The sequence below is a fragment of the Peromyscus leucopus genome, chromosome 16_21, assembly GCF_004664715.2.
Source record: "Peromyscus leucopus breed LL Stock chromosome 16_21, UCI_PerLeu_2.1, whole genome shotgun sequence".
Lineage (NCBI taxonomy): Eukaryota > Metazoa > Chordata > Mammalia > Rodentia > Cricetidae > Peromyscus > Peromyscus leucopus.
In genome coordinates this window covers 68,559,777-68,587,260 of record NC_051084.1, presented here as the reverse complement: position 1 = coordinate 68,587,260, position 27,484 = coordinate 68,559,777, and the positions used below count along the sequence as shown (strand labels likewise).

General features: G+C 39.8%; 1 protein-coding gene across 5 annotated transcripts in view; it reads right to left on the bottom strand.

Annotated features, from left to right (window-relative positions):
* Supt3h (SPT3 homolog, SAGA and STAGA complex component) overlaps positions 1-27,484 on the bottom strand; it is a 349,478-nt gene that overhangs the window by 202,364 nt on the left and 119,630 nt on the right. Inside the window, exon 1 of one of the 5 annotated variants that reach the window (XM_037200135.1) lies at positions 249-253. The exons of the other annotated variants lie outside the window; for them this stretch is intronic. Within the exon in view, the coding sequence (XP_037056030.1) occupies positions 249-250 (2 nt within the window). The 5' untranslated portion in view covers positions 251-253. Of the gene's footprint in view, positions 1-248; positions 254-27,484 lie in introns of those variants that run through there. 5 annotated transcript variants of the gene reach the window in all.

Below are 27,484 nucleotides of genomic sequence, written 5' to 3'. Positions count from 1 at the left end.
ATGCTCTGCAGAGATGGTGCAGTAAGAGGACATGCTCTGCAGAGATGGTGCAGTAAGAGGACATGCTCTGCAGAGATGGTGCAGTAAGAGGACATGCTCTGCAGAGATGGTGCAGTAAGAGGACATGCTCTGCAGAGATGGTGTAGTAAGAGGACATGCTCTGCAGAGACGGCGCAGTAAGAGGACATGCTCTGCAGAGATGATGCAGTAAGAGCACATGCTCTGCAGAGATGGTGCAGTAAGAGGACATGCTCTGCAGAGATGGTGCAGTAAGAGCACATGCTCTGCACAGATGATGCAGTAAGAGCACATGCTCTGAAAGCATGAGAACCTGAGTTCCAATTCCCAGCTTCCACCCCAAAGCTGGCCACAGCCATCGTTATTTGCAAACCCCAGGGTTGGAGGTCGGAGCAAGGTGGCTCCTGGGAGCTCTCTGGCAGCCAGGCTACCCGAGTGAACCTCAGGTTCAGTGAGAGACATTACCTCAAAAATAAGGTGCAAAGGGATAGAGAAAGACATGAAATGTTGTCTGGCCTCCACATGTGTGCATATTTGTGCACATATATACCACACATAGAGCACACAAAAATGGTAAGGGAATAAACTATATTTTTGTGAGCTATGCTTTTCCACATTCATTAAGTGGCCAGTTAGTAAGTCTGGTAGCACAGTGTTACTCCATTATGGAGTAAGGGAAGAATAAGTGAAACACTGCTTAGTTAATACATTCTGTAAGAAGTAAGGTAAGACAATAATGCATACAAGGACACCTACGAGAGCTGTGACATGTCCTCTTTTGTTACCATGACATATTTTATATAAAGTGTAGGACACTGACTATTGAAGCAGACTCAGATTATTTCTTTTCTGTTTTAAAAGAACATCTCTAAAGATGTGAGCTCAGCAGGTGTATAAAAACAAACAAACAAAACGCCTACTTTAATTTTTAACTTGAGATTCTTTACATTCCTCAAGAGGAAAATGATGAAACTAGGCCATATCAACCATTATGACACCTTGTTTTACTAACCCATCTTGGGATTCCAGTTTATAAAATCCTTCATTGGGAAATGTTTCTAATCTGCCCTCCAGGCTCTATTTTCTATGATAAATATAGAATTAAAATATGGTGGCTATTTGTAAACCAAGTTGTTAACCATCATCCTCAAATTGTAATGGCCTAAAATGTCCTAAGACTAAAAAAAATGAAACAAAACAAAACAAATAAATATGATCCACAGGAAATTAAAAAAATAATCCCTTGTACATAAATTAGAGAAACACCGGGAACAATTTGGAGATTCAGATACCCTTGGTAGGAATTCTACAGTCAATTAACTATACAGTCAAGTACACGAGTTTAACACCATCCCCTGGACATGGCATAGAGAAGCTTGTCCTGAGGTTAAAGGTCTAAACTCAGAAACCTCCACACTTTTTTCTGGCAGTGTGACCCAGTCCTCAAAATTCCATATGTCATGACACCACACAGGTCCTAGGGAAAACTTCCCGATGTGGCTCAAAACAAAAGACAGACCATCACAAGGCATGCAGTTGTTTTACTGCAGGTGGAAAATGGGCACCGCTCTGGGCAATGGAAGGTTAAATGGCAGGAATGCTGAGGGTCTCAGATCACTTCACCCAGCATGGACATAACAGACTATGACTTGGCAAAGTGCCTTTTTTCATAGAGTGCCAATTATCCATTCTCTTGCTTCTCTTTTTGTTTTGATTTGTGATTTGGGGGAACTTGGGATAACATGTAATATACAGACTTCCATTTATATTCTGTTCTTATAAATTTGGGTGGGCTTTCAACAAACTTGAATTACATAGATTACTGCTCAAGTAAGATCTAGTTCTGGCAAAGATCGTGTGTGTGTACACATATATAATTAAAAAGAATAATATGTTGGGAATCTTTAGCTTAAAAATATCAAGTACTACATACCGTACAGTATTTTTAAGCAAAGATATCTGTCCTGATTTAAAAGATTTCCAGTAAAAGAAAAACCAAAGCTGTATTACTGTTTACATCAAAAGTCATTCCAGTTTATTTGTGTTTCATCCATTAAAAATGTTTTCAAAGAAGAGATCAGCATAATGCTGGCTGGAATTTCTACAAGATCTTGGACACATGACATCTTGCAGGATGAATGTGCAAGCATCTGCCCACTGTCTGAATTCAGATCTGCACTTCTCCATGTCACCTGGATGTGCACCTTTATGCTTCAGGGCTGCTTGGCAAGCAGAGCGACTGAAGGCCTGCACTAAACTCCAGTGTGCAAGGGAGTAAATACCCACTGGAGAGAGCCCTGATTTACAGGGTGGCCCGTTTAAGACGTTCCCGTTTAATAACGTGGCTGTGCACAGGGCCTCTTTTAAATGGGCCACCCTGCATGAAGCTTCGGTCCAAGATAAAAAATGTCCTCCCTTGAGAATTTTTAAAAGCCAAAAACAGTGTAGGTTTAGTGGTTATTTTTAACGTTTGAGATGGTTTCTTTGGACTCCTTTGGAACTGAAAAAAGATGGATACACATTTTAAAAATGAAATGTTACAACCACACATCTGTAATGAGAACTGGTGCCAGTGGATATTTTTAAAACAAATTAAAATGGTAATTTTATTTTAAGTTAGGCAAACAGCTGCTGCACACACAGCTCACAGTAACTACTTTTCAGCAAAACTTCACAAGGAATTTCCTAATGAAGATTTATAGGATGTTCTGAGATTGATAATTCAAGGCTCCCTAAAAAGATATGAGCGGCAGCATCCGAGATGTGCGGGTGGAGGGCTTGCCTTCTGAGGGAGAGACCAGTGACCTGGAGCAGAAGATGCATGGCAGTTACTACAGAGAGAAACTCTGACAACCACAGGCCTAGACAGAAGCTAGGCTGCGGACCTTTCCCTCCTCATGTCAAGGGCTCTGAAAGCTAATCACAGGGATCCACAATGCACACGGCCAGAATTGAGCTCCTCATTGAGAAGGGGATGGTACAGAGAGAAGAAGAAAAGGCTGTCTTAAGAATACTAGGACAGAAAGATGGTGATTCTCAAATCCTGTGCCTGGTTCGCTTTCCTGCAAGACCAACACCAGCAATGACAAAAGTGTAAGATGAAGAAGAGTCACCTGTGCCTGACACTCTTCATGATAGCCGAACACCATTACATCACTACATCACTGAGACTTCCATTTTCCAGAGGGGGAAAATGACACCCTAAGGTATTACATAGTCTGCACAAGTTACACACATAGACACGAACACACACACACACAAACACACAAACACACACACACACACACACACACACACACACACACACACACACAGAAAGGGAGATAGAAGGGGGGGTAGTCTTACCTGTCAAAGTGAGACTAGTTCTAGAGTGAGGAGCAGTAAGTGTAGAGGGCATGGGGTCCCTGTGCTCACATCATGAGGTCCCTGTGCTCACATCATGAGGTCCCTGTGCTCACATCATGAGGTCTCTGTGCTCACATCATGAGGTCCCTGTGCTCACATCATGAGGTCTCTGTGCTCACATGAGATCCCTGTGCTCACATCATGAGGTCTCTGTGCTCACAAGAGGTCCTTGTGCTCACATGAGATCCCTGTGCTCACATCATGAGGTCCCTGCTCACACAAGGTCACTGAGCTCACATCATGAGGTCCTTGTGCTCACATCATGAGGTCTCTGTGCTCACAAGAGGTCCTTGTACTCACAGACAAGCACTAGGGAAACCAGGAATGTTAAACATGCAGGGTTGTCTCTTCAAAGAAAGAGATGTAGAACCTGTTTTCCTCCCATAAGGCTGGGAATGGAAGTGGTTAACAGCCTGGTGACTCTGTGCTATCTGTATGGCCCAGTCACATCTCATCCCACAGACTCTTATATTTATCTCAGTCATCCTTATCTTGAGCGCTGTTTCCTAGTCAATATAACACATTTTTATGGAAGAGGTCACATGTACTTTGCAAAGAGTCTCAATGTATTCATGTCTTAAACTTCATTGTGCAAATGGGATTGAGCTAATTATCACCAGGAAACTTTTTTTCCAGAAAATTGTGTTGTGCTTTAATATACCTGAAATAAATACTCAGGGTCAGACTCTTGAAGTTTGAACCAACACTGGCTACTGAGTCATGTTGAACCAGATTTCCTCTTTTGAAACATGAGGATCATTACTCTGCTGGCATGGTGTTAGCATAGTACCCCACTATTACGTCATTCTCCATCTCAAAAATGAATGAGAGAACCAGATCCCACGATAATACTCCCGCCCTCCTCCAACCCGTACCTGTTTGTAAGTATTGAATTCGGAACATGATATATTCAAGCCATAGTCAGTGTCTTCCTCAAACATACTATACAGGCTCTTCAGGCTCCACTTCTGTGGACTCACCCAACATCCTACCTAAATGTTTTTCTAAAACAAAGAAAAGAATAAAGGAAAACTGAATCTGTACTGATCTCATACAGATTTTTTTTTTATTTCCTGGTCATTATTCCCTAAATAGTATAATTACTAATATATCACACTAACATAATATTGCATTAGATATAGTAAGAAATCAAGAGATTATTTAAAGTATACAGGAGCATATGTAAGCATTATACATAAATACTCTGTTCATTTTCCCTAAGATTCCTTAACTTCTGTAGATTAGGGCAACCACGGAAATCCTGGAAACAATCCCCTACCCATACCAATGGACAAAGGCAGAACATTTACTCAACACACATTTACTGAACACCTCTCTTTGTCACTCTTCTAGGCATTTATCACCAAGTAGAGGAAGAAAGAGACTAAGTCCTTATCTCAGCGATCTCACGTCTCAGGATACAGAACGAATCTAAACTAAAGATACAGATTTACTTATGCCAGCCAGCAAGTGATGGGGAAGACCAGAATGATAATTTTGCTCTACAAGTATTACCTGATTAAATTTATACTCGTAGAAAGCCAAGGAGCAGGAAGAGGGTGGGTGAAAGTGAGGCCACAAGCAAGAGACCAGTACTGGGGGTTCACCAAGTGCCCACATCATCAAAACACCACTAGGTTTGAAAGATGGAGAAAAAGAGGGGAAGAGCTAGATGGAGAGAGAGAACAACACTCAGAGAAGGGAGTCTCGGAAAATGCAGGAAAAATAAGATGTAGGAAGCTAGCGCTGTGAGTGTAACTTAGTGTACTTTATTATATTTTAAAGATTAAAAAGTTCACAACATTTCCACATGCTTATTGGCATTCTATATGCCTTCCTTCCTGAAATGCTGGTTCAAGCCTTTCGCCAAGTTTTTATTGGTTTACTTAGCTTTTTATTGATAGGGTGTAGAAACTTTATATATTGCACTTAGGTGTACACACACACACACACACACACACACACACACACACACACACACAGTCAGAAACAGGCACTGCAATTATTTGTTACAAAGGCATCTCTCATCACTGAATCACCTTGGTATATTTGCAGAAAGGAACTGGCTGCACACGTGGCTCTGTTTCTGAGTCTGCTCTTTCACTAGTCACCTTTCTGTCCTGCTGACAGTCCCATGCTACATTGATCCTGTAACATTTTACTTTCTAAGTCTCAGAATCAGACACTAGAAAGCCTGCAATTTTGTACTTTCTTTTTTGCCCATTTTAGTGTGTGAGTGTGTGTGTGTGTGTGTGTGTGTGTGTGTGTGTGTGTGTGTGTTGTGCATTTGCGTGGTACACATGTGGAGGTCAGAGGACAACTTGGAGGAGCCTTCTCCTTCTACCTAATGGGTTCTAGGAACTGAACTCAGTTTACCATGGTCGGGCTTCTTTACTGAGCCATTTTGTTGGTTCTAATTTTGGACTTTCCTCAAAACCTTTGGCTATGTTTTATAGAACAGAAATGTTAATTTCTTTTTTTAATCCCACTAAAAATTTAATTTTATTATAAACACATATGAGCCAAATTGGGAAGGACTGACAATAAATTTTAGTAGCGAATTCTTTCCCTCGGAAGTCATCTATGTGCTGTAGCTATGGCTCCGCTCCTTGATGCACTGCAGAGGTGTTAGAAATAACAGTTACTGCTCTCAGGTCTCAGCTCCGCACTGCCGACGTACAGGAAGACAACAACTCACATCTGGGTAGTTTACACTACCTCTCTACCATGTGGTAGTGTTATTTTTGTTAGGTTGAGTATCTTTGAAAGCATTTTCTGGGTACATGATTTGATCCTTTTCTATATACAAACCCCGACTGTAGATGGTGCCTGTCTTCCTTTCTAAAGGGAATGCTTGTTCTTTAACATGCCGTCCTGCACTGTGCGGGAGCTTCAGTCTTCCAGGAAGGAAGAACTGCATCTCTATTAACTGTGCCATATGAAGGAGGTTCTGGCCTCCTTAACTGTCCTGAGTAGATTTGCATTTGTAACTTATTGGCTTCTATACTAATAGTCCTGCCTTCTATGGCTCAGCTCTGTAGTGCAAGGATGATGGGCATGGATGTCTCTGTATTACATCTGCATTTTAGTATAAATACTTGTCATCTAAGGTAATTTAGGGGTATCTCTTACCCTTTGAACTTAAAAGTGATTTCCTACTGGATATGTACAAGAAGGGAAAAGTGTATTTAAAAAAGATACAGGTGAATACAAAGAAAGAGGGGTAGAGTATGAAGCAGGAGCCCAAGGTTAGTGTCTCAATGCTGATGCTGACATAGCCACAATCTTGCCTAGGTCTCTTCTTCTGTGAAAACAAAAATTTTCTTAAGCACACCCAAGGGATCCTGGGCTCTCTCACACTGAAAACATGTTTTAGGCTCTAAGGTGCTATGATTTAAAACTAAATTTCTCACTCTTCCACATGCATTAAAATAAGCAATGTTTATCCTTAATTTTTTTATGATTTTAGGGTGATTCACAAAGTTTATAGTAAATCAAGAAGTTAATTTCCTCTAACTATATCTCTTATACAGGACTGAGCTTAACAATGTGTTTCACGCCTACAAGGTAACCACACACTTCATGTAGCTATGGGTTTCTACTAACAGTTAAACTAAAAACATGAATAGTAATATCTTACATGTCACTTTTGATGATGAACTATTAAAGCCAAATTGCTATGTAGAAGCCAAAACCACAAATAGCTCTTTAAAGTTTAGAGGACTTTTCCATACACAGATATTCTTGAAAGTAAGAAATGATCTACATTTTAATCATAAAATTAAATTCAAACAAATGACTAATCAAATAATCACTATACACTGGTCAACAGAATTAGAGGGGCAATATAAAAAAATCTCGGCAAATAAAATGGTTTTCTAATGATTCTAGCGAGTTTCAACTACACAGAAACATTGAATGGTATTTCTTAAACACTCAGTATGAAAACATCACTGTAACTTTACATGCGGAAGTCAACAGATGCTATCCTCATCTCTTTATTAATATTTTATATAGTTGCTGACTTGATTCTAGATATTAACTGCTAGTGATAGCATTTCATTTGCTGAAACATGTTAACAGACAATGCATTTTCACTCACTCCGCTGGCTATTCCTTACGTCTTCATTTCTCAGATGTGGCAGTAAAATCCCAGGAAAGGTTAAGTGGCTGTGCCAAGGTAATTCACCCAGTAAGAGTCAAAGTAGGAACAATTCCCAGGTACTTTTTATTAGTGAGTAAATAAGAGTATTTATGAAATGAGCAAGCCTTGATTTTCTCACTTAGAAAATCTACCTTTCTGGAATAGAAAGATGCTTGGTGGGTAAGTGGGCCTGGTGGTCTGAATTTAATCAGAAAACCTACATGGTAGAAAAATGATTACCACAGCTTGTCCTCTGACCTCATCACGGGGGCCATTGCACGTATGTGCACAGATATACAATATACAATAAATGAACACTGAAAACATCTTTCTTACCCAAATTTAAGATTTTATCAGAATCACATCAAGTTGAAAATTCTTTGTAACCTGAAGAAGGATCCACATTGTTTCCATAATTATGACAAATTTACATTATTTGATAACTAACAAACAATACTGAATAAAAACTTACTGTTTACAATTTTTATTTCTCAAAATTTTATTTCAGAAGATTTAATTAAATGTACTTCTCACATAAAATAGTCGGCAAAGTTAGCACATATACTATTTTCTAAAACACTGTTCTAAAGATTCTAAAATTAAATGAACCGATATTTTGTGTCACTGTCTGGCCTGCACAACAAGGATGACAAAGTTGTTAAGCACTAGCTGGCTGTACACACACAAAGGTAACATTACAGGATTCCAGGACTTCTTCTTCTTTTTTTTTTATTTGAGACAGGATTTCTCTGTGTAGTTTTGGTGCCTGTCCTGAATCTCCCTCTGTAGACCAGGCTGGCCTCGAACTCAAAGAGATCTGCCTGGCTTTGCCTCCCAAGTGCTGGAACTATAGAATTGTGCCACCACTGCCTGCTTTAAATTCCAGGACTTCTAAACAACAGAATGAACTTTCTCTGTGATGCAGAAGTCAAAGAAACAGTGTAATAGCAAAGATTCTTAACTTCAGAAAGGCCAAAGAAACATAGATCTGGATCTTCATGTTAGCAGCAAATATAGTCAGTCCCAGATTTTAAGATTGCCTTCTAGTGACAGTTGGAAGGAAGGCAGGGCAGGAAAGGCATTCTGACAGGCGCCATAATTTAGGGACTCAGGAACATCATAGGCTGCACTCAGTATCACGCTGAAGACTGGCATGGAGCCACAAACGATGAGATAAGAGAATGCAGAGTGGATGGCAAATGATGTTGTGGGAGTAGAAACCACTTTTGACGCTGGGTAGAACTCAATTACATGCACTAATCAAAAGATAGGGGAATCTAGGAAATTGACCTTGGTGCTCAGAAAGAAAATAAAAATGGTTTAGTGAGTACATGGGTTTGATTACATCATTTGAACAGACATCCAAACTATAGATAAAAAACATTTGGTACTCACTCCACAGTGTAGGGGGTGTGGTTAGAGGTGAACAAAGATTATCTGGGGTTGTGTGGTCAGAGGAGAGAAAGGGTATCTGTGAGGGATGAGGTCAGAGGTGGACAATGGGTATCTGTGGGAAATTCGGTCAAAAGTGGACAAAGGGTATCTGTGGGTGTGTGTGGTCAGAGGTAGACAAATGGCATCTTCTTCAGGGCCTCTCCAGTTTATTTTTTAGGATGGGATTTCTCACTGAAACTGGAGCTTGCAAATTCTACTAGACTGGCTGGCCAGGGAGCTCTAGGGAATCCTGTCTCCAGTTTGCCCGCATTGGGAGTACAGGTGTGAGGCCAAGCTCTGCATTTACAGGAATGCTGACAAAGATTCTCAAGCTTTGGCAGCAACATTTTACTGACTGTGGTGGTTTGAGTAAGATGGCCCTTATAGGTTCGCAGCAACATTTTACTGACTGTGGTGGTTTGAATAAGATGGCCCTGATAGATTCGTATATTTGAACACTGATCAATGCTTGCTATCAGAGAATGGCACTAAATGAGAAGGATTCGACAGAGTAGGTGTGGCCTTGTTGGAGTAGGTGTGTACTTGGGGAAACTATCACTAGGGGTGAGGTTCCAAAAGTGGGTGTCAAGCCCAGCTCCCCACACCTTCTGCCTGTGGATCACAATGTAGAACTCTCAGCTACTTCTCCAGCACCATGTCTGCCTGCCAAGCTACACATCATGATGATAGTGGGCAAACCTGAAACTGTAAGCAAGCCCTCAGTAAATGCTTTCTTTACACAAGCTGCCTTTGTTACGGTGTCTCTGCAAAGCAACTGAACAGTGACTAAGACACTGCCCCTTGATTCTTTCTTTAAACCTTCTTTGTCTCAATAAATAATGAGACACACTAGCTAAAATAGTACTAAGTAGGGAAACGCAGGAACATTTCCACTGAGGTCAGGAATGGGACACGGCTACCTGCTATTAAGACTCTTACCACCAGAGTAAACAGAGGTCCTCATTATGAGAGGTGCCAAGGATGAACAACATGTCAGAAAAACACTGTCAATATGTGCATAGGGTGAACTGCTCACCCTTAAGGGAGAAATAATGACTGCATCAACAAGTAGCATGAATACAACTTAGGAAAGTAGAAAGGAGGCCACATACATAAATAACTAAAAGTACAGCTTTCATATTCATCACCACTGACAACAACAAATTACATAAGAAAATACAAAACATTACAACAAAAACTAAGAAATGCCTAACCTATACAGAAAACATTTCTAATATATATGCATATTTTTAAAAATACCAGAAATGAAAAACCATATAACACTTCTATGTAGAATGATGCATCAGCTCTGTTTTCCTAAATTCAAGACACTCAAATAAATATAAATTGGAAATGAATCTGGAAGAGACAGTGCATGAAACTGGCTGGGATGTAGGAGGCTACAGCCTTCCAAAGTGTATCAGAGTGAACTGCTCTGGATTGAGCATTGGGACAGACAGGTACTTTGGGGGATGTGGCCATGACACTGACCTCTTCTAGGAGGCACACAGACCTAGTGACAACAAATGATGTGTAAGATGTTCATTTAATGGCTGTTATACCCATCAGACATTTCCACTTTGTATCATATTGTTTGGTTCACAATAGGTGATCCAGACACATTTAATATTTCAAAAATGAACCAGGACACAGTAACACAATCATTCCTCCAAAAACCCAACCAATGGCTTCAGAAATCAAACTAGGAATGAATGGATCATACAATTAGCGAAATTGTCAATTTGGGGAAGTGAGTCTATCACACATCATATTTTGAAGACCTACAGATAGACAGACTAGTTTGACAATGTAAAATGTGAAAAGTAAACAAAACCTAGTATTATGAAGGCTTTGCTTTTAACTACTGTGATGAGGCTGAGCATAAGAAACAAATATTATTCCCAAGAGGCAGTGTGTCTCGAGAACAGCAGGTAGATCACAACTTAGGTAAATTCTACTCCGTTGGGATTACAGCAAGCACAGGGCGGCATGTTGCTTGAGAGGTGCTGAGTTGATCTTCCTGCCCAGGGTGCTGGCTAATTCAAATGTCTCCTACAACTGGCTCCTGCCTTTTCTGCAAGGCATGCAAACTGTTGCTCAGGAAGTCCTCCTTCACACTGTCTACCAGGTCTCATCAACCCTGACACATGGAATAGTCCACACACAGCAGTGAGCTGCTCCGCTTTAGTTACCTATGCAGAGTTGGCCAACGGATGACTTCAAGATGTCAACTACAAATACAATACTGAACAACAACAACAAAAATCTCTTTAAACACTAGACCTTCCCGAAGACCACTGCATTTTTCTTGTTAATTATCTCAGAGACTGTGAAGTTTTGAGAATTCTGATAAAAAAGAACCTCATCAATTTCATTATTTTTCTCACAGAGCCCCAAATACCTCAGGGTATGTTTTAAGAACACAATGGGGATAACTGTGGAAGTTTACAAAGCACACTGAAGAAGCTACTTTTCTTAGACAGTATATTTACTTTGCAAAATGATTCAACAGTAGTTGTCTACAGAAGGGTTGGTCTAGAAATTGCTTTAACTGTAAGAATAGAAACAATTCCATTCACAATAATGGATAGAAAATATTATTAGTATTACCTCCTTTACAAAAAGGAGGATAGTATCCAAAAGTCACATGACTTTTCCAAGAACACAAAGGTAGTTAAGTATTTGAATTCAGTCTGAGTTCACCTGCTTAGCTCTTACACATCAAGTATCAACTCCTGTCCAGATACATCTTGGATAACAATGGAGCAAAGAACAGCAATCTTGTAACAGTAAACACACACCCATGCACCCATGCACACATACAAACATTACACACACACACACACACACACACACACACACACACACGACATATACACGCACATGCGGTCACACATGCTTGACCATTATTACTTTGATCTGCTTACTTTGCCAGTTCTATTTAACTTTTTACTCTGGTTATGACAAATTCAAATTGAAATAATCTGTCAATGTTCTAAACTTGAGGAATAAATGAATACACGCAATCCTGGTGTGATCTGGATTCTGAACCAACTGGATCTTTTTCTCCCACCGTAGAACTCTTCCAAATCTGGAATATTCTGAAGAGGAAATGGTAGTACATTTCACTAAGAATTTAGTTGAAATGCTAAGGCAGATCTATTCCTGCTGAACAGGACAGCAAGAAACCCCCTTGATTCCCTCAAGTAGACAGCTTGACGAAACTGCTAGCAACACTAACGTCGGTCCCACCAAAGTCAGCCTCTCTCCTGGCGAAGCATGCAGTGGTAATCTAGAGGTGTAGCAGCACAAGCATGTGGAGGCTGTCTCCAGGGTGGCCGACATGCTCGCACCTCTGTCCAGGGAGGACAGGGCTGAATATGATAAATGGTGCTAATGTGGCAAAGGAGCCCCACGTGGCTTTAAAGAGCTGCCAGTTAAAGTTGTGATCCTTGAACTGAGAGCACTCCGCCACCAATACATGAGCCAGAAGCCCTTTTACGAGTGCATACAGATTGGCAAGTCAATGGACTAAGTAACTGAGTCCTCCCAACACTGTATGCTGATTACTGAACTTCCAATGACAGGAAAAATATAACCAGATGGCAAAAAAAAATCCTAAATACAAAGAAGTTAAAACATCTCTTCAAATGTTATCACAAACATGGCTCATTTATAGGACACAATTGTTTAAATATTTAAGGAATGAAAAGATGTCCATTAAGTAAACAAAATAAGCTTAAAAATAACCTTTTAGCAAATTTCAGTACTGATATACAAATATCAAGAATATATAATTCAAAACAGCAAGAAAATCTACTTAACTATTTCTGCAGTTTGCATTTGACTTTATGCAAATGAGTGCTCAGTCTATGTGTATGTCCACGCACTACGTGCATGCCATGTGTCCAAGGAAGCCAGACAAGGGTAGAGGATCTCTAAGAACTGGAGCTACAGGCAGTTGTCAGCTGCTGTGTTAGTGCTGGGAACCAAACTCGGGTCCTCTGGAAAGCAGCCAGTGCTCTTCACCAATGAACCATCTCTCCATCCCCACAAACTTACTTTTTAAACAAACATTTGTGTGTATATGTGTGTGCCTACGTGTGGGTATAAATGCAACTGAGTGCAAGTGCCTATGGAGGCCAGAAGAAGGTGTCAGGTCCCTGGAGCTGGAGATAGATGACTGTAGGCCACCTGACATGGGTGCTGGGAACCAAACCCACGTCCTTTAGAAAAGGACTAAGTGCTTTTAAAAGCTGAGCTATTTCTCCACCTCCCTTTATTAGTAAACAGTCTCTGTACAGAAACGGGTGATTGAGGGCTCACATATTCTAGTGCTCATATCAACAAAGAATTTTTAGATTATGTGCACTTCAAATGCTCAGAAGTTCATGCTCTTAGAAGTGCTGAGGTCCTTCAAAGATCAATACATAGAAACTATACTACCACATATGCAAACAAATGCCTAAGTCAGGCCTTAAGGCAGTTAGTTGGCTGTATAGCAAAAATATGAAACATATTTAACCATGAAATAATGAGATTCTTAAAACCAGGTGAAGTTGTGTATGAATGCGCATGTACTTATGCATGCATCTGCGCATGTGTACACAGGTAAAGTTATGTGTGGATGCACGTGCATTTATGCATGCATGCAGGTGAAAGACAGACGATAACCTCAGGTTTTGTTCCTCTGGCTTGGTCAACCTTTTTTTGATTCAGAGTCTCTCACTGGCCTGGAACTGGCCAAGCAAGCTAGGCAAGCTGGGCAGGCTGGGTCAGCAAGGCAGGCTAGCCAGTAGCCCCAGGCAGTCCTGTCTCTGCTTCCCCAGTGCTGGCATATAAACTTGTTCTACCATCCATGGCTTTTTAAAAGTGCGTCCTAGAGATCAAATTCAGGGCCTTTAATGATTGAGCTTTCTGCCCAGCCTTCAACATAAAACATTTCTTCTAGTGGCTTCTGAGATACCACCCTCTACCGGTTTTCCTTTATCTCTATGGCAGCATCATCTAACTTCCTGTGGCTGTTTCCTTCTTTTCTGGACACAACTCATTCCAAGTGGTTCAGGTCTCAGATTGACTCCGTTATACAGATACACACTCCCACAGATAGAGCTCTCTGGCTTCTATCAGCATTTCCCTGAAAAGAGGCAGGCTGTCTCACCCAGTTGCTAAGTTAGAACCACAAGAAAGAACACTTACAAACACCAAATCCGAATTTCTGTGTCTGAACTTTACTTACTAGCCCATCTTTTAGGTTCTATTCTACCACATGGACATCAGATCTTCCTGACAACATCGTTCACCCAATTCTCCAGCATGAAGGCCTCAGAATTACCTCTAAGTTCTTTCTTTTGCTTGTGTTCCCGATCAGGTCCATTAGTAAATATTCAACTACTCTGACAAGATTTCCAGAATTGACGAGCTGGAGGTGTAGCTCGTCAGTAGCCTTCTTGCCTACCTCATATAAGGTCCTGGGTTCTAGCTCCAGCTCTGCCCTCTCACAGAATTATAATTCTGGAATTGCGTAGAAACCCCTCAGACTACTAAGGTCCCAATCCAAACAGCCATCACCTCTGACAAGAACTCTTGTCATGGGTTCTACCTGATTCTCTACTTTCTCCATTGCAACACCTATGTCTCCCGCCTCTCATATGCATCTGCAGTCATCCTGTCCAAGCTAACAACCGGTCTCCTCGCCTGAACCCTCCAATAAGGAAAACATACCCCTTTAGTTGGGTGTGGTAATACACACCTGTAATCCCCAACAGTCAGGAGGCAGAGGCAAGAAGATCATGAGCTCCAGCCAACATACACTACACTGCAAGACACTGTGAATCCATGAAACTTATATGCATTTAGATAAAATCATAATTTCTATGTCCAACAAGAGCTGGCTTCTGTGTCCTCATCTACTGTATTCCATATACCTTTACCAAATAACTTCCTGCTGTTCTTAGAACACATCAAACACTCTGTCATCTACAGGTTTTTATACTTGATATCCATCAGATGGAAACTGCTCTTTCCCTAGATATTGGCAAAATTTCATTCAAATTGTCCCTTGCAGGTTGGCCTCTTCTTGGTCACTACAATGAAAACATCAGTTTCTATCATATTCTTTTTCTTATAATTTTTATATTTAGATCAGATCACACATGCACGTATGCACTGCCTAGCTAAGCTTCACAAGTGCAGAAACTTCATTTTGCTGACCAATTTTGTGAAGAGAACAATATCTCAGGTGTATGTATTGTACACAATCGGTTCAATGAGTAAGTGCTTAAGAAGGACATGAATAGTAACCCGAAACTGATCACTTAATAAGTTTCTTGTGTTCATGAAATAACTTTCAATAATAAAGTAAAATTAATAATAGAACAATAAAAAGATACTGAAGACTCAACCTTTACAAACGCCATTATTGAAAATTAAACAGAAAATAATTGTACATATCTGTGTTGCCAAAGGTCAAAAGGCAATACCTAACATTCTTCAAGTATTGTCTGAGTCCATGTCATAATTAAAAGAGGATTTTAGAAGCTGCTTCATGAAGTTTACTTTGTATCTTAACTGAGACACTAATTATTCTGCCCCTCAGCTTTGTCCAATCATACACTTTCATAAATCAACACCAATCAGCTCACTGAAAAGACTCAAATATGTACTCAAGGAAAAACCATTTACATAGAATTCATCGACGTAGTTTTCGCTGACAGGATGTGGAAAAGCATTATCTTTCACATAATTTAAACGTCAAGAAAATATGATTTTATCTCCGTATTTACAGGCATCTTAGAATAACAATTTTACTCCAATAAGACAGTAAGGGAAAAAAGAAGCCATCTGAAGGTTATCTTGCCCATTTATCTCACTGTATTTTCTTTTCTTTTTTAAACAACTGGATCCTGTTTTCAAGTCTTCTCTCACAAGAAAGCATAAACATAAAACATAATTTAAACTTTTCTAGGTAAGAGGTAAAGGAATCTTTTGTCACAACTACTTTTTACTATCTTTACAATTTTTAGAATGGCCATATCAAGGTCTTAATAATATAGCTGACAATCCAAGTCTTTTATATAGTCATGCTGACTCTCATCCAAGAAAGGGTTGTGATTCTCTTTAAAATAAGACCTGGTCTAGCTGAGGAGGCAGTTTCTTTGGAAGTTACAACCAACTTTAAACAAAGAAAAGTCTGAGGAAGAGTATTTTTGTTTGTTTATCTGGATGAAAACGCAGGTCATTCATCATTCATATCTATATATCCATTCACTCATTCAATTTTATTTACTACTGGGGATGTGGCTTATTTGTACCTTATTAGTGTTTTTTAGGGTCGGTGGTTCAATCTCTAACACTGCAAAATATACATGTAATATCTATTCATATCTACTGTAGATCAGAGATTATGGAACCTCTAGAAACCAAAGGACTAAATGATAATGCTTAATGACTCTTATTTTAAAAATAAAAATGACTAAAAATGGGTTGAGTGGGCTACACCTTTTACCCTAGCATGTAGAAGGAAACTCTCTATGGATTCAAGACCAACTGGTATACATATCAGTTCCAGGGCTGTTAATGATACATAGACACTGTCCCAAAAACACCTACTGAAAACAAAAGAAGAAGAAGAATTAGAAGGAGGAGGAGGAGGAGGAGGAGGAAGAAGAAGAAGAACAAGAACAAGAACAAGAAGAAAACTTGAAAGAATGTCTTTGGTAACTCTGGCAACCAGAGAGATGGCTCAGAGGCTAAAACCACATTCTGCAGACGACCCAAGTTCAGTACCCAGGAACTACATTAGGCAGCTCACAACCTCCTGAAACTCCAGTTCCAGGGGATCCAACACATTCTTCTGTCTTCTTTGTGTACCTGCATTCTTATGCACATGACCCCACCCCCAACAACTAGAAATAAAATAATTTCTTTTAAGACAGCTAGCATGTGCAATGCCTGGTCTATGGACAGTCAATACATGTTTCCTATGGAGAAGGCAGTGTTTGAGCCATGTAATTTGGAGAGTAGAGGTCAAGGCATTTTAAAATAGAAAACAGGGGACTGAAAAGACCAGCACACCAAAACTAAAATAAAACAAACAAGCTAAAAATAGAACCTTACTGGGCTGATTACAATCTATGACTAAGGTGGTTCTTTCCAACTTCTATGCATATATAAAAAACATAAAGTTTTCTCATAAAGATAGAAAAATAGGTTTTGCATTATTAATAATTAATTGAGAGTGATTTTTAGGAGCCATTCCTAATGAACACCACATATGTATGATTGAGCATTCTACACACGAGTATGTAAATTCCCAGTTCTGAAATACACATTTTACAGCAAATGATTTATCTGACATTCAAATGAACAAGGATAAAAGTAATCTCATATACACATGTATGCAACTTCACACATTACTCAATAATGTCATGTTCATGTATGATAATACAAAATACTTCATTTATATAATTATAAAGACACTACACAATTAAGAAAAAGCTATCCATGATAAGATTTTGAAATATATTGTTTAAAGTAACAGATTTATAAGATGATACAATAGATTGGTAATTCATCCTCATGACTCTAATACAGAGGATCACAAACACACAGGGACGATACTAGAGATTCCAGGAGCAGCAGTTATGCTCCGAAGCCACACGGAGCTTTAAAAACAACAGTCCACACTATTTGCATACATAACTTGTTTTCCTCAGTGTCTACGACTAGCACAACCAAAGAAACCCACATCCTAAGCCACAGAACAGAGCCACCTGGTTTTGTTCTTATCACAGGATGACAAAAGGCTTTCAATCCCCTAATGGCACACGGACATCCTCAACATTTGTATAGTGTTTTTTAACTAACAAAACGCTGTGTCCTTCCTGAGTTCTAGAATGGTCAAAAGGCTCAAGGCAAACGCTTCTTAGGATAGCTTTATTTAAAGAGACAGACTCAAGATCATGAGTTTCACAACACAAGCATTCTGAGCTCCATTTGTTCTTCTAATGCTTACATAGTTGAATGTGATTTCAAAAAGTTCCTGTAGCTCACCTTGGTGGCGCATGCTTGAAATCACAAAACAATAAGGGCTGAGGAAGGAGATCACAAGAGAATCATAAGTTCAAGGCTAGCTGGGCTACACAGCCAGACAGATCCTGTAAAAACCAGACCAAAGGAGGGATTGAAAAGAAAATAGAGAAAAGAGTATCTCTTGGTTCTATACTTATATATCTATAAGTCAATATCAGCTTTGGTAGGAAATTAGTAATGTTTTCTATCAGTACAAAAAAGAAAATGTTTTAATTATGTTACAGAAATTAAAAACAAAGGAAATACATATTTATTAAAAAGCTTGCCTTTCTCTTAAAATACGTAGAGTGATAGGAATTGTTTTTAGTTTTCTTTATTTTTGAAAAGTTTAATTTTTATAGTAACTTCTAAAGATACTTTATATTGTTTTATGATTTAACTTTTTTAATAAATTAATTCCAAAATTAATGGCATTATTCCCATGGTCTCAGTGAAAATAATGCTAATTCAGATACTAAAGTTAAATTATCTTTTAAAGGTATTTAAAGAACGTAACAACCATCAAAGTGTTTGCTTTGAAAGCTGGAGGACTTGAGTTTTCTGGGTAGGTGGCCTGCACTGTAATCATAATACTAAGGAGGCAAAAACAGGCAGATCCCTGGGGCTGGCTGTCCAACCAACCTGGTCTAGCCTTATCTACTTGGCTAGCTCTGTGCCAGTGAGAGATTCTATCTCAAAAAAAAAGGTGGACAGCTGCTGAGAAACAGCATCGATGGTTTGCTCTGGGTTCCACATATATGTAATAGACATACATGGACACTTGCACAAACACACATACACATGTTCAAATACAAACACACAAGAATTTGGCAATGCCATTCATAAGTGATCTCTGTTGACTTAATCAGAAAAAAACACTAGGGACTTAAATGAAATATCCAGAAATTTCCCAGGCAATGCAAGCATCAGGCAGAAACAGCTTTTCTGACTGAAAGTATTGGTGGAAGCCTCACTCTTCTTTCTTCCACCCTCCTAAATGACAACACAATCCTACTCTATATAGTACACTGTAAAGACTTTAGTAATGGCAGACTACTTGGAAAGGCACACTAATGATACAGGATCAAGACTGAAATGCTGTGTTATCCTACAAGGCAGACATTTAAAAACAAAGCTCTATTTACTATCTACTTTTGCTCTGTGCAGTCCTTGTTATCCCTGGGTGCACAGCAGAAGCCCCCTACCAACCTCCCCCCGACACACACACCTAACGGCACAGGAGTTCCTGAGCCCCAGACAAGAAACTACAACTCAAACCGGTCTTTTAATGTACAGCCAATGTTGAAGATCTTTACTCTGTATCCTCATCAGCATTCTAAAATTTGTATTTCTAAAACTCCACAAAGCTATTTAGTACAACTGCTTTACAACTTAAAGCCCCTATTAAGCCATGTTTTCCCAAACTTTAATCCATGCCTCTACTGCCTCTAAAACAGGATAATATTTAACTTGACAAAGTACAATGTCTCTGGGCAGCATTTGCTGTGTCTGGCTATAAAATTGACACTTGGGACCCAGGAGAAGAAATGTCAGTGTGCAGCCATGTTATAAATTGTAGCCTGAACACAGCCATCTCAGAAGACCTGAGAGTAATGCAGAGTATTACCTGTATAGAGTTAACATCTTTGGAATCCTGTTAAGGGTTAAGAGGAGTGCCTATAGTCTGATATTAGGGCAATCCATGTAGCGGCCTACAGGCACTTCTTGAACAGCTTACTGCTCTGGGACAGAAATGGCAGGCATCCAGAAATAATTCTATGACCCACCACAGTGAGTCCCTTATAATTCATTATGAAAGTGCAAAACCACAGTCAGATACTAATATGAACACGTGCCCCAAAAGCACATGCTGGCTGGCATATGTAGATAAGGAGAAAAAGACATCTGATCCCCTACTTCAAGTTACCCACAGAAGACAGTTCCTGCTAGTCAATAGGTTTTGCTCACGAGGGGAGCACAAAGAAAGAAGGGCAAATGCACGCAACTCCAAAGGGTAGGAAACAAACCTTTGATGGTGACTGACTGTCCACCACTACTTGCTATATTCCAATTTCCACAGAGGTGTGTGTCAAAAATAAAGTTGGACAGAGTCTTGTCCTTCTACACCTTCACATTTTCTCAGTCACACTGAATAGACAATCAAGTTGTTTTGTTTGCAGTAACATTTGCAAATGGCCAGGCCCTGACTGTACAAGGACAGTGTGCTATTCCACTGACCAGACTGGATCAAGCAGGACTGGTTGGCAAAGGGACCATTTTCCCATGGTGTTATGACAACATTGGGAATAGACAAACTGATTTCAACCTCTCCAGAAAGTAAGAGATTACAACTGGACATATCCATAAGCACCAGCTTAGACGACATCTCACAAGTCACAATTCCAAACTACTTAACTCCTCCCAAATCAGCACTAGTAGTATCCAAGGCCCAGATGGAAAATATCGCCCCAGGGAAAGGAGCTTATCAACAGGTAGGCATGGTCTTAAGTTTAAATGCTATCATAACCTCAACCAACATTTAAACACCAAGCTTTCTGCGAGGGTGGAATCATGGAGATCAGCCAGAGCTATGCAGTTTGAATCATAACTAGTTATAAGTAATTTATAACCAAGAAGAGTTCATCTCTCTCTTTTTCTAAGATGTACGTTGTACCCCCCCCCCGCTCTGTGTGTGTGTGTGTTGTGTGAAGGTACTTGTATAGACTGAATAAAGATATTAGAACCCCCAGAGCTAGAGTTATAGGCAGGTGTGAACTGCCAACATGGGTGTCGTAAGAACCAAACTCAGGTCTTCTAGATAGAGGAATAAAAAGCACTCTTTACCGCCAAATCATCTGGCCAGCCCTGAGATCCCATCTTTTAAGGAGGCTATAATATACAGTTTCTACACAACAGGATCATAAGTTTGAAAGTGTAGGACTAGGGATGAGGCTCAGTTATTAGAGTGTTTGTCTCGCATGCAGAAAACCCTAGGTCACTAGTACTGAACAAACCAAATGTGGGCGCACATGCCTGTAACGCCATTACTTGGTGGGTGGAGGCAAGAGGATCAGAAGCTCAAGATGATTTTCGGTTTCAAAGAGAGTTCAAGACAAGCCTGGGATACATCAGGACCCATCTGGAATATAAGTAAGTAAATAAACAGTTAAAAAAAATAAGCAAAAGGGCTGGGAATGCAGTTCCATCATCAGTGCTGGCGACATGGATGAAATCCTGAGTTCAGTTCCTAGACCCTCATAAAACTGAACATGGAAGTATAAGACCTATAATACTTCAAGGCTATCCTTAGCTACATAGTGATTTTAGAGAAAGTCTGGGCTATATAAAACCCTGTATAAAAAAATAAACACAAGAAAAATGTTGATAATTTTAAAGCATTTTCTTTGCTCTGAGCACCGAGACCCAGATGCCGGTGGCACCTTACTGCTTTTTCCTTTGTTGCTATTGAATGGTCTTGATCTCACCTCATTTTGATGTTTTAGTTGTGAGAGTGGAATGTTAACACATTTCAATTTGGCTATGTCAGAATTTTTCGGGAAAAAAAAAAATCATCAGCCTGATTTTCTCAAAAGCAGAAACCTGGTGGTATTTTCAAATTACAAAGTGTATCAGGGTTGACAATCTCAACATTAAAGAAGTTTGGATCTAAAAAGATCAATTATGGCATAGTTATCAGAGAAATGAAACAGAACTTTGGAATATTAATTGAAAGGAAGTATCACAAAAGTTATTGTAAACCATAAAGTATTAAGAACGTATTAACCCAGTTGTTACAACCAAGGTCATTTACAAGAACACTAGCACATTTCTCTTAAGCAGCCATGCTGTGGGATGTTCTGTATTTCTACTCTTGTTTAAGGTATTATGTTTATACAATTCATTTAAAATTGCAATGGATAATTAAGAAATAGATTAATAATTAGTCATCTATGATAATCAGACTTGTAGCCACGTTAGTTAAGTCTTCTAGGTATACATAGATATATTTCAGATAGATAAGTAATCTTCAAATACTTCAAAGACCTACAGAATATGGCATTTAAAATATTTTTAAAAATATACACTTTCTGGACAGTGAGACATGTCTGCTCCTGGCAGCACCAATTTACTTCAGAGAGGAGGATGGGCTTCAAAGACACTCTATATGGAGTTTATCTTCTTCTTGACAAAAATAGCCATTTGGGCAAGAAACTGTTCTTGCCTAGACTGCTTGATCAACTGGACATGCAGGACCCATAAAAAGGTGACCACTGAACTTTGCTTGGCAAAAATGGTCCTTCAGGTTCCTGCTTTGCAGAGGAAACTGCCAGACATTCTACAGGACACTGAGAAAAATGACTGAGAGACTCTAGCCCTGTGGGCTAAAGGCAGCTGCCCCAACTTTACAAGAGAACTTTAGATGACTGTCCAGGCTGCCAGCTGTCTCTGTCTACTCTGCAAGACTCCCGAAAGTTGCTTGCATCTTTCTCCCATTTCTCAGGGAATATTATATCCTTCTGAGGTTTTTGAGGTAGTTGAAGCTAGATACAATTTTCCTTAGTTATGAAAAAGATAAGTTAGATATGAAACCTTAGACTTACAAATATAAGATAGATAGGATATCTTTAATTTTTCCAAATAGACTAGTTATTATAAATAGACTAGATATTATAACTGTAATTCTTGCTTGATAATTGTTTTGTTATCTGTAATTTTATTATGTAAAAGTTAAACCCTTCCTTTAAAAAAAAAGAAAGAAAGAAAAGGGGAAGTGCTGTGGGATGTTCTATATGGCAAATGTGTTAATAAATAAAACACTGATTGGTCAGTAGCCAGACAGGAAGTATAGGCAGGACTAACAGGAGAATTGAGGGAACAGGAAGGCAGAGAGGGAGACTGCCTGCAGCTGCCGCCAGGACAAGGAAGATGTAAGGTACCAGTAAGCCATGAGCCACATGGCAAAGTATAGATTAATAAAAATGGGCTGAGTATAAGAGTAAGATCTAGACAATGATAGGCCTGAGCTAATGGCCAAACAGTTTAAATAATATAAGCGTCTGTGTGTTTATTTTATAAGTGGGCTAAGGGACTGCTGGGGCTTGGTAAGACCAAGAGAGAAAACTCTAGCTACACAGCCATTTTGCAGACTGGGATGTGACTCATATTTATATTCTTATCAATTAAATACAAAATAACTAAAATAGAGTTTAATCTAAAAATTGTTAGAAAGAAGCAGATATCCCAAGGAGGCAATTAAAAGTTTCTGGACTATTCAAGGAGATTTACCAAATGATCTGGGGCAGATACTGGGAAAGCAGCACTATAGCAGAGCTTTGGGGTTAAAAAGAAAATGTGTCAAATGTATGAGCGAGGGATTTTTGGAGAGTAGTCTAAAATTAAATGACCAAAAATATAAGCACTACAGTTCAAGTGGAGAGATATAAAGATTTTCCATGAAAATGAGCAAGTATAACACAGACAGATTCTGCAAGCGAAGCAAAACCTGAAACTGAAAATATTGTTTTAGCTGCTAAAAACATTTTTATATGTAAGTGAATTATGGTGTTTCCTAACTGCCTGAAGTGCATACTGAATTGACATTAAAAAAAAATCTGTACAATTTGTATGCTGAAATGAGAAAAATAGAATAAGAAATTCAAGTGTCAAGGAAAACAAGCAATAAACACAGTAAAAGCCCTGGGAAGCAAACCAAGCAAATGGTGCTGCACAGAGGCGTTTGCTCCACAGGCTACACCTACATTCCAGAGCTCCTACTCCAGGTCTCCGTGAGCAGTTCCCTATGAAACCCTCTAACACGTACAGGCACTTCCCTGCCTCTGTAGTGGCTACTAGCTGATAAATGATGGTGTCCAGGAGAAAGCAATTACTCAGATTTGGTTAAGAAATTGACTCTGAGGCCTCAGAAGAACAATAGTTTAAAGTCACACTAGAAATGCTTGGTAGAGAGGGATGGGGAGATGGCTCCGTCAGTAAAGGCAGAAGGACCTGAATTCACATCCTCAGCATCCAGGTCCAAAAGTCAGGCTATGAGTGCCTATGACTCCAGATCCAGAGGATCTGACACACCGTTCTCAATGCCATTTTCTACTACTATTTATTACTGTTTGGCATATTCAAATATTATGGCAAAACCAGGAAAATTAAGTATTATAGCTATTGCTTCCTTTTCATCTTAACAGGAAGTCTCTTAAACACAGTCAGTACTAAATAAAGTTTTAATAACAATGGTCTGAATGTACAAGAGTATGTGTAACTCTTCAGGATTCTTTTAAAAGATAAAAATGAGTAAAATAATAGATAATGAATGAGTGGACTGAAAAGGTAGCGCTATAATTTGCTTTAAGAGGGCAACTTCAATGCCAACCCTATCATCAATAGGCATGGTCTTCAACCACAGATTTGCAAAAGATAAGAGTTACTGGCAAAATAACTGTGGATTATGTGACTTGACTGGAAGTTAATGAGACTCATTGAAACAAACAACAGAACCTAACACCCAACTCAGTGATAAATGGACTCATCGAACAGATAAGAAGTCCCTCTTACAGGAACCCATGCTATAGAAGGAGGCTATAAAGATCAAAAAGAAATGAACTCTCACTTGAAGATGCTTGACCATCTAGCTGAGATCTTGTCTAGGTAGTTCAAGAGACAAAGCCAACAATAGATGCCAAAACCTTCAATGCTCATTCTTCTCTGGGACTCATAAGACTTATTCATACAAAAATTAATACGCAAATTAAGTTAATTCATAAAGTGATAATATGTAAATTGATTATGATAAGAGTAATGAACTTTCTATACACATTGAAGATTAAGTAAGAAATGCAGTGCTCATGCCTGTATCCCTGGCACTTAGGAGGTGAGGGCAGGGAGATTAGGAGCTCAAGGATAGCCTTGGCTACACCCTGACCCACATCAAATCTCCACTTTTTACACTGCTTTATCTTAGATTTATTTTTATTTATTTGAGTATATGTGTGCGGATATGCTTTGTCATGCATGTGGAGGTGACAATACAACTTTCAGGAACCATCTCTCTCCTTCCACCACGTGCAACTAGGGGCTCAACTCAGGTCAGCAGCCTTGGCCACACACACCTTTATGCACTGAGGTATCTCTGGCCCCATAAAATATGTATATATGTAATACGTTTTATATATATATATATATAAATTTTTAAAACAAAGAAACAGACTTGATTTTAAAAAGGGAGATTTTACTTAAACATTAAATTATTTGACAACTCAGGGAGTAAAGGGCTGGAATATATTCTAAAGACCATTTCCATCCTTGGAAATCTTTAGGGTATAAACTGACAGATGGCCTCCATCTCATGATGTAGCCCAGGATAATTGGACCGGCTCTACAACTCCACCTACTCAGCATTAGAGTGATAGGTGTATTCTATCACATATATATTGTGTGTGTCCACGTGTGTGGTGTATGTGTGATGAGTGCATGTGTGTGCACACGTATGTATACGAATGTATGCATTTGAATGTGTGGTATGTGTTTGTAAACATAAGTATGTTTGTATGTGTGGTGTGTGTGTATGGGTTATGTGTGTATACATATGTGATATGTATTAATCTGTGTGGTGTGTTTATGTGTATCTGTGTTTTGTGGGGGGAGGTATGTGTGTGCATGTATGTTGTGTGTGTTTGTGTGTGGTGTGTGTGCATAGTATGTGTGTGTGTGGTGTGTGTGTGTAGAGAGCACAGGCACAACTGAAGCACAGGTTGCTTTATGACCTGTGACGTCACAGAACACAGACAGTGGGGACACTGTCTACTGAAGCAGTCCGTGATATGGGCCTTGAGTGCCAATCCCTGTGTGTTCAACCTTTCTAGGTAAGACCTCCGAATGAAGTGAAACAGCCTACTAAGCTCTGTATTAACTCAGCCCACGAAGGCTGAACTCCAGGCGCTACAGTGTATTCCACTGCTAGCTGTAGTGTGGTTAGCAAATGAAACTGTCCTGAAGTATTGAGCCTTGCTTAGCATAAATCTGGTCCTGCAGACAGCAAGTTACAACAACTTCCTGTCTTACACAGAAAACTCCATGTGGACTGGTGGAGAGAATCCACTATCAGGGGAAAGTCAACTTTCCTTCTCAAGTAAACCAGAGCCGGAAGAATCCACCCAAAAGCAGGAGTGCTGCCTCCATCAACTTTGCATCTGTGAAACAGAGGAAGCTTCGTCGTCTGTGACTAAGTGTGGAGGGAGTTATTTCCCAGTTAAGATGAGTGCAGCGTGTTGGCTGTTTCGATCTAAGGACCATTATGTGCCTTCTTCCTCCTCTTCTTTTCTTCTTTGGGACTTCTAAGACAATTTCAACTGAAACAAACATCAAACCAGTGGAAAGCACCATGCAGTTCTAGGGACATGTCACTTCGATCAAGAAAAATAAAAGCCCTTCCATCAAATTTTAGTTATTTCTTTTAGCCCAAATGACAATCAACTACACACACACCCCTAACTCTTAGGCAGGAGTAGAAAAATACATACTATTGATCCTCCTTGTTTACAAGGACGTGCTGTGCCTCTGCAAACTGCATACTTGCAACATGTCAAGTGTTCAGGGTCATTACAAGAAACAAAAAGAGGACAAAATGAGTTGTCCATGCGCATTCCTCCTTCAGCTGAAGTCTGCGGGGATACTCTGCCTCCTGCTTCAGCTCGCATACGTGGAGACCAGAAGATAGTCATGGTTGCTTGGGAAATACCCTCCCGCCAGGCTCTTCCACTTGTAGCTATTCCATGCTTGGGGTGGTTATGGAACCTTTAGAAAATGCAACCTACTTGCAAGAAGCCAATCATGGCAGGCAGGCAAGGGAGAGAAGGAAGCAAGGTTTTACAGCCCAGGGCGGCCCCACTGCCTGCTTTCTCGTTGCTTCTAGAGCCACCAAGATTGTGAGCAAGGGGCCTGACGGTCCTGCTGCCACAGCTAAAGGCATTCCACCATCTTCATCATGTCTTCTCCACCAAGACTGGGCTCCAGTTCTGAGCCAACGCAATTCTTCCTCCCTTCTCCCGTCACGGTGGGTCTAGCCACTGGAGGAGAAGCAGCAGACACAGAGAGCACAGTGGGCAGCCAGTAGACAGCAAGTGGCTTTAACTCAGAATCCAGCTGGAGACTGCAGCCCCGGAAGTCCATTAGCACCCTGAATCTCTGTTTGTTGTTGCTGTTGTTAGTAAGAAAACAGAATCTACTAGGATTAATTGTCCTTAGGATTTAAGATTATAATTTACCCATGTATGCGTAGGTACATATTTTCCTAGCAGCATCAAGTCACTATTTGCTAACTTAGCATCTGTGGCAATCTCAGAGCTCTTATAACACATAACAAGAACTGACTATATTTAAGGTCTGGAGAGATGGCTCAGC